The 8436-nt window shown below is 54.5% G+C and overlaps 1 protein-coding gene across 1 annotated transcript; it reads left to right on the top strand.

Annotated features, from left to right (window-relative positions):
- Positions 1-986: 986 nt before the first annotated feature.
- Positions 987-8237, top strand: N0V89_004145 (uncharacterized protein; the record flags this gene model as incomplete). The annotated part of the gene is made up of 2 exons (XM_056212935.1): positions 987-991; positions 1025-8237. 2 exons carry the CDS (start codon positions 987-989, stop codon positions 8235-8237), a joined length of 7218 nt encoding a protein of 2405 aa, XP_056073243.1.
- Between the last annotated feature and the right edge of the window lie 199 nt (positions 8238-8436).

Genomic DNA, 8436 nt, shown 5'->3' on the forward strand with positions numbered 1-8436 from the left:
CGATGTCCGCGTGGTCGCTGTCACAAGCTGTGCGAGGGTCGGTTATGCAAGGCGGCTCCCTGGATTGCATGTCAGAGGGGTGGAGACGACCGAACGTCAATGACTTGCAGTGCGCATGAACACCTCGGGTACCTGCATTCCTGCGTTTCTGAAGCACCCGACAGGTATGTGGCGTCCGCTGGCTGAGCAACCGGATACTCGCTTCGAGCAACAGAGCGCATGAGAGCATCAATCAAGCAGAACATTGATCAGTTATAGGTGCCATTTCACTTCGAACGTCGTCGCATCCAAGTTTGCTTTTCTCATACTTTTCTCGCACTTCTTTCTCGCTTCTCAAAGGTCACGTTTTCCCTTCCCAGCTTACAATTTCCTCACTCGTCAACATCCCCACCCTTGGAATTCGACGCGTACACAGGCCTACCCGTAATGAGGAGACCACCTCTCATTCCCTTCCCTTGCTGCACCCCTTAAAACGCACTCACGACCATGACCCAGCCAAGCCCTCAACTGTCCATGGTTCCTCCACGGCACCATGGCTCCCCACTACCTCAAGCGCACACTATGTGCACTTCCGTTGTTGTTGTTTCCGGGGGCGCTCTCCCACATGCAGATGGAAGAGCCCTCCCCGCTCCGCGACCCCCACTCCAATCGCACGTCTGAGCCCAAAGACTACAACATCCTCACCCCTCTACACGCCGACGGCAGCGACTTTGCCTGCAAATTGTACCAGTGGAACACTCCCCTTACCACAGTGGCCACCTATGAAGCTGGCAAGACGTACCCCCTTCGACTACGGGGAGGTGCTACGCATGGTGGTGGGAGTTGTCAGGTCAGCTTGAGCTGCGATTACACGCATTTCAATGTGATAAAGAGCATGGAGGGCAATTGTCCAATCGAGAAGGACTATGAGTTTACGATTCCGGAGGATGTGCCGACGCAGGAGAAGTGTTTGCTTGCGTGGACGTGGTAGGTTCTCCCTCTTGAGGATGTGGTAGTGGAAGGAGATGCTAATGGGAAGACGTAGGTTCAACAAAATCGGCAACAGAGAAATGTACATGAACTGTGCTGTTGTGGACCTAGTCAACTCCGCCTCCACCTCTTCCTCTCGCCAACGTAATTCCGCCTCTTCGACTAAATCTTCCTCCAGCGCGGCTGTAGCGCAGGCCGCCCTGTCCCGGTATCCGGACTTGTACGTTGCGAACCTGAAGAGTGTGAACGACTGCGCGACGAAAGAGACGGTGGATGTCATGTTTGACAAACCAGGCGCTGATGTCCTATATGGTGATGGGCTTAGTGCGAGTTCTTCGAGGATTAAGCGGAGGAACGGGGCTTGTACTGGTGTGGGGAGGACGACTGCGGCGTCGAGTGGTTCGGACTCGAGTAATTCTGGGTTGTCTGCTGATAGTTCGGCGTCGAGCAATGCCGGGTCTTCTTCGAACTCCGGCGACTCTGGGTCTTCTTCATCTTCCGGCGGGTCTACTGGTGGCGATGATGGGATGTGGCATCCGGAAAAATATGGCGGTTTGTCATCCTCTGATAACTCTGAATCTTCATCCTCAGGCAATGCTGGCAACTCTGGCTCTTCTTCATCCTCAGACAACTCTGGCTCCTCACCATCTTCGGGCAACTCTGGATCTACAGCTTCGTCAAGTGGCTCCATGGGTGGCGACGATGGATTGTGGCATCCAGAGAAGTACGGCGGTTCGTCATCGTCTGGCAACTCTGAATCTTCGTCCTCGAGCAATTCCGGGTCTTCATCGTCTAGCGGCTCGACAGGAGGTGACAACGGACAGTGGCATCCCGACGCCGGCTCCTCACAGTCATCGAGCAGCTCTTCAGATGGTGGCGATGGGCAATCGCATCCCATGGCTATCAGCTCAGGCTCTTCCTCGTCCTCCTCCAATCAGGCGCCGAAAACAGAAGTCGAGAAGGAGCTCGCCGCGTATCTCAAGAGCCTTAACGATGCCCCCTTCTCCAGCGTTTCGCCTGGCGAAAGAGAAGACATACCCAATCCAAACGAGACCAAGCTATCTCCTCAAATCGATGACACGGAACGCAGTAGAGCCGGCCAATTCTTCCAGTACAGTCCCGATCAGGGCTCTGATCCCAAGTTTAGGACGCAACAAATCTATTCTCGCGAGCCGCCAGATGACGAAGAGCCTACTGGGGCTCCGGACGTACCTGATTACGACTTCATCAACCACCAAGCTGAACACTCCTCGGAGGACGACTCAGACTCAGACTCAGATGATGAGGGGCCCTCGTCGGATCACTCGAAGAATCCTGCGTTCGATGTTGAGGAAAGTTCGAGCGATGCTGCCAACAGGGCTAGCTTTTCAGATGATGATGAGGAGCTGCCTGGTTACCTGAAGGATATTATCGGCAACCTTAGTGATGACGATGACGATTATGAGGATGATAGCTTTGGCGATATCTATGATCGTCAGAAGGAGGCCAAGAAGAAGAAGAAGAAGCAGAAGAAACACAGCTCATCGAGGTCAATGAAGGCGAAGCATAGCAAAACTTCATCGTCAAATGCAGAATCAGCACCTACGGAGGTGCCGGAGAGCGAGGCCTTCACATCGAAAGATGCTACCACGCCAACGGCCGACTTCAAGCCGCTTGCTGCAGAGGATTCTGCTGCTGCACCTACGGCTGAACCTGGGCCGCAAAGCAAGGCTGATGCCGTTATTGCAGCTCCTATCAACGGAACATTGTCGGCCTTCTCGTTCCCAGATCTTACAGCATCTCCTACGGAGATTCCTACAGGACTTCCTGCAGAGCTTTCTTTTCTTTTTGCCCCTGCGGACTCTACCATCTCCTCTTTGGAATCGTCTAGTGCTCCCCCAGACACTATCATTCCACTTGCTGAGCCGTCTGTAGGTGTACCATCCACTCCTGCAGAATCATCACACAGCCCAGCTATTTCCGACGTCGCAGCTCCCGGAGGAGACTGCACCCCTGGATCTTTCCTGTGCAATGGTGATAAGCAATTTTGGGTCTGCGGCCAATTTGGCGGGGCTAAGTGGGCCTATGGCGCGCTACGCGACGTCTCTCAAGGTATGACTTGTAAGGAAGGTAAGATCGGTCGTCGTGTTCTCAACAAGAGAGGTTTCGGATGGTACATCGGGCAAGATGATGGGGGCTGGGGCTCAGACGATGATGAAAGCCCTCTTGATCCCATCATCGACGCGATAGACACCCTCATCAGCACCGTCCCGAAGCTGGCTACGGGCAGCAAGAAAGACAAAGATAGCTCTGACCAAAAGAAAAGTGATGATTGGTATCAGCCATACAACTTGGTTAAGCGAAAGCTCGGATGGTGGATCTCCAGCAGCAATCCAAGCAATGACGTCCCCGCCAACCCACTCGTCACCATCACCGATAAGCTGAAGAAGCTCGATACCACACTCGACTGGACCATCAGTGACCTGTCGACTTCAAAGGAGAAGGCCAAATCTCAAAAGCGTAGCTCGGGCTGGTGGCTTTCCTTCGGCGGCGGCGACTCCAACGATAAAGGCCATTCTTCCTCCGACAAGAACGACACTGATCGGGATCCTCTAGATGACATCCTCTGGAAGACCGACGACCTTGAAGAAAAGTTCGATAAGCTTAAGAGCCTGTGCGGAGACGACAGCAAGTGGAAGCGTGGTTGGGGTTTCTTCGGCCAGTATGGCAAAGATGATATGAATAAGGCAGTTGTGAAAGGCCAGCTTGGTGACCCCTTCGAACCTATCCTCAGCAAGTTGAAAGGCTACATTCGCCTTGTGAGGAACCTGCTTCCGAAGGATAAGGGACACGTCCGGCCGTATGGAGGAGGGTATCAACAGCAGCGGCCGAAGTTTCCGTGGGATAAGCAGGGAAGTAATGGCTGGTATGCTAAGCGACAAATTGATGCAGGGGAGGCTGGCGATGGTGTTTCAGATCCTGGAGACTTTGGTGACTTCCTTGGAGACGGTGTGTTTTCAGATCCTGTCTCCGATGGGGATGTGGAAGAGGAAGAGGATGATGATGAGGGCCCTTCCCGTCAACCTTCGGATGGACCTTCGGATGGATCTGGTCGCCCATCCAGGCCCGAAAGGCCAAACCGGCCCGGCAACGACGTTGCTACCATTCCTGATGATTTCCCCGAAGATGATGATGAGCCGCTGGGGCGAGACGGAGAGCAGCATGTCCCCAACCCGGCTAGCTCCAAGGGCTCCAAGGCTGGAAATCACACTGCAGGTAAGTCGTCCCCTCCCCAGAACATGGGTAACGGCGCTCCTTTGGGAACAAAAGATGATATGGGCGCAGTGTTTACGCCCCATGAGGTCGCGCTTGTTCCTGGTCGCGATGGTGTTAACGCTGATAAAGGAGTTGCTTTCGATCCTGTTCATGACGACGGTGAGGATGAGGATGCGGCAGATAGCGACGATCCGATCGGTACTTCTCAACTCGACATCGATCAGCCTCAGCCCGATGGTCCCTCAGCCACTATTCCCGACGACGATGACTCTGAAGCCGAAGTTCCTAACGCCTTTGATCCGGATATTGCTAATGTTCCCAACCCCTTCGCTGCCGGCGGTGACTTCGCGCGCCCTGGAGACGCTCCAGACGACCCTCCCTCTGATGACTTCTCCACACTTGCTGACGACAACGATGAAGACGACGCCAACACTTCAGACTTTTCCACTCCGCCAGACGACGACGAAGATGACACTGCGGAGGACACACGCGATGTCTTCGCCAACTTGCCTCCAAAAGAGCGAGGTCTTCGCAAACGCCAGGATTACGGTGACGATGTGCAAGTCCCGGGATTCTCCTACAGTGATGGCGGCGATGGAGGTAACGGCATCGACGGCGTTGAAGACGCTGTTAAGGCGCTATTTGGGAAAGAGGATGACCAGAACACAACGGGGCTCGAGGATTCAAGCGCAGGTGAAGAGGACACCGAGAGTGGAACAAGTTCCGCTACGAAACAGCAGAAACCTTCTGCTGACGATGCTCCCAAGGACGCTTCCAAGGACGCCTCGAAAGATACATCCGATGACGCCTCGAAAGATACCTCCGATGACGCCTCCAAAGATACATCCGATGACGCCTCCAAAGATACATCCGATGACACTGAAGACGCAGGGGACGAAAAAGAGGACGCCGACACCGGCGATGACGATGCTGCCGAAGAGGAAGACGACGACGCTGACGAAGAGGAAGAGGATGAAGACACCTCGAAGAATTCGACTGAACGTAGATTCAGGCGCCAGGATGCTGCCCCAGTCACCCTTCCTGGTGGCTTTAATTTCAGCGATGGCTCCAATGGCGGTGATGGTGTCGATGATGACCCTACAGCTCTGTTTGGAAACGAGCCTTCGGATTATGACAAAGAATGGGGGGTTTCCGAAGAAGCTAAGAACCAGTCCCAGCCATCAATCGCTCCAATGACCAAGCGAGACGATCCTGTGCCGGATGGCTTTGCCTTCAGCGATGGGTCTAATGGCGGTGATGGTGTCGACGATGACCCTACTGCTCTATTCGGCAACGAGCCATCGGATTACGAGCGACTCTGGGGCGTCTCTAACGACGCCAAGAATCAGCCACAGCTGTCAACTGCTCCTATGACGAAGCGAGACGACCCAATACTTGATCCCAACACTTCGGCACGTGCCGGCTTCACCTTCAGTGATGACTCCAAGGGCGGTGACGGTGTCGACGAGGACCCTACTATACTCTTCGGCAACGAGCCATCCGACTACGAATCCAAATGGGGCGTGTCTGACCAAGTCAAGAACCAGGCTCAGGAGGAACACCCTCAACCACCGCGAGAGCTATCCTCGACTCAAAACCCTCCTCTGCCCCTGCCAGCGTCAATCAAGGGATTGAAGATCTTCTCTCCGGGACATGTCAAGCCAATTGCGCCTCATAACCGTCTGGAGGTTGGTAGCCCCGAGCGATATGATTGGGGAGACAGGCGAAAGCGACAAGCTGCCGCTCCGGTTCCGGCTACTGCTCTCCAGCCTGAAGGTCAAGCTCAGGCTACTCAAATCGCAGCTCCTCAGAATATCATCCCTGACGACCCAAACACCCAAGCACCAGCCGGCTTCACCTTTAGTGACGGAAGCAAAGGCGGCGACGGTGTCGATGATGACGTTACCGGTCTTTTTGGGGACGAGCCATCTGATTACGAACAGAAATGGGGTGTTGATGAGAAAGCTATAGAGGTCAAGACGAACCAAACAGCTACTCAGCTTGAAGATGATGCTGGTACGACCTCTGAAGGGGCATCTGTCCAGCCACCAACTCCGCAAGCCCCGGCGGCTCAGCAGGCTCCTCCACAGAAGCAGTCCTCTACCGTTGAAGCTGGAGCGCAAAGACAGCAGATTCCGGCCCTACCTGCACTTGGCAAAGCTAAAGCTCAAGGCGTCCGTCTTCTTCCGGTTGCTGTTTCCGATCTTGTTCCTTCTCCATCTGCTGTGCTCCCAGGCATCAACAGCGTAATCAAAGCCACTCCTCTAGGCTTCCCTAACGACAACGCGCCACCTACACCGACCGGATTTGCTCTATCCGAGCCTGATAGTGTTGCTCCTAGACCTGTGGGTAAGCTCAAGGCTACGTCGGCTGACAGCCATGATTTCCCAGATGCACCAGTTGATGATTTTGATGAGCCATCTTCGTCTGCTGTATCTCCAGGAATCGACGGCATAAACGAAGCCACTCCTCCGGACTTCCCTAACGACAACGTGCCACCTACACCGACTGGATTCGCTCTATCCAAGCCTGATAGTGTTGCTCCTAGACCTGTGGGTAAGCTCAAGACTACGTCGGCTGACAGTCATGATTTCCCAGATGCACCAGTTGATGATTTCGATGAGCCTTCTCCAGTGGTCGGTGCTATTGGCGAGCCCCAAGCGAGTCTCCCGCCGTTGAAGAAGGCAAAGGGCAAGCCGGGTCCCCCACAACCGGAAGAAGATGCAAGCACAGCAAGCAGCGTATCCGTTGAGACACTTGACGAGCCCCAACCCAGCTTCTCACTGTCTGTAAAGGGGAAGGCCAAACCGGCTCCTGGTTTCTTTGACGACCTCGCTGGCAACCCAGGACCGCTAGTGCAGGCCAATGCTGTTCCTTTGGAGGCTCCTGAAGCGGAAGCCATCACTGGACCTGTCGGCAAAGTACGGCCATCCGGACCGCTTGAGAAGGCTGCAGCTAGCGCTCTACCCAAACCCAGTGGCTTAGATGTCACCGCGGATCCGAGTATCTTGGATAAAAATGGTGGACCCGGAGGTCTTCCACCTACCGTAGGTGCGTTAAATGCAGCCGGTGTAAGACCAGGTGTTGGGCTGGGTAATGCGACTGAGAAGGTATCGGAAGAGCACTTCCCTAGCATTTCAGTGACGGGTCCGACACCCTCTCTGGCTACTCTTGGTCCCGATGAGGTTGATTCTGAAGCCGAAAGCAGGGCAGACGAAGAGAATGGTTCTGGAGATGCTGACTCGGAGGAAGACGACCCAAGCGACGCTACTTCCGCCGATGATGACTTCGAGGAAGACGAGGACTCAAGCGACGCTACTTCCGCCGATGATGACGACGTCGAAGACGAGGACTTCGACGACAATGATTTCGACGCAGATGCTGAAGATGAGGTGCCCAAGGAAACACTCTTCGTCATACCTTCACCAGTACCAGCTTCTGTCAATGCATCCGCTCCATTCAACGCCACTGCTTTGGCCTCTGCAGTCAAAGCGGAAGTCGAAGAAGCTGTTGAGACACTCGAACCCACTACATCAGCGCCATGGCGCGACGGTATCTTACACCAACCCGCAGGCGTCCTCCCCACTCCCCTAGGCGAGACCAATGTCGCCGCCTCCATTCTCCCCTTCTTCCTTGGTCCTGGGCCCGTCGTTCCCCCAGGCGTAACTCTTAAATGGCCCGGCCCTTTCAACCTTCATCACTTGCCCAGTGCTACCATCCCACCAGTCTCACAGATTCCAAGCGTGAAAGGGTCTGAGCCGGCGCCTTCGACGCTGCAGTCTGTGACTGTTCCAGTGATAGGGAACAAAGGAGCGCCACTGGCTCCGCTACCGACACCCGCGGTTGTGATACCTCCGGTGCCGTTGGGTGCGCCGTTGGCGCTGCCGGGTGTGACTGCGAGTTGGCCACCGCCGTTGCCCATTGTAACCCCAAGTCCGGGGCTTCTAAAAGGGGCGATGGCAAGGAGGGCTGCTGTTGCGAGAGATAGAAAGGATGGTGTTCAGAGGGCGTAGGTGAAAAAGGTGCTTCGGAACGGTGATGGCTGAAGTGCATGAGATGGGAAGGAAAGGTATTTTTCTAGGCGTTTGTACTGTCTCGTTTGGTCATTGCATGTATGTTGTCATTCATTCTTACAGCAGTTGTTTGTATAGCATAATGATGATTCATGTTTTGATGATCGATGTGTCCTGTACTGTGTGCTTCTTCTTGTCT

This window comes from Didymosphaeria variabile, assembly GCF_027946475.1.
Source record: "Didymosphaeria variabile strain IMI 356815 chromosome Unknown scaffold_3, whole genome shotgun sequence".
NCBI lineage: Eukaryota > Fungi > Ascomycota > Dothideomycetes > Pleosporales > Didymosphaeriaceae > Didymosphaeria > Didymosphaeria variabile.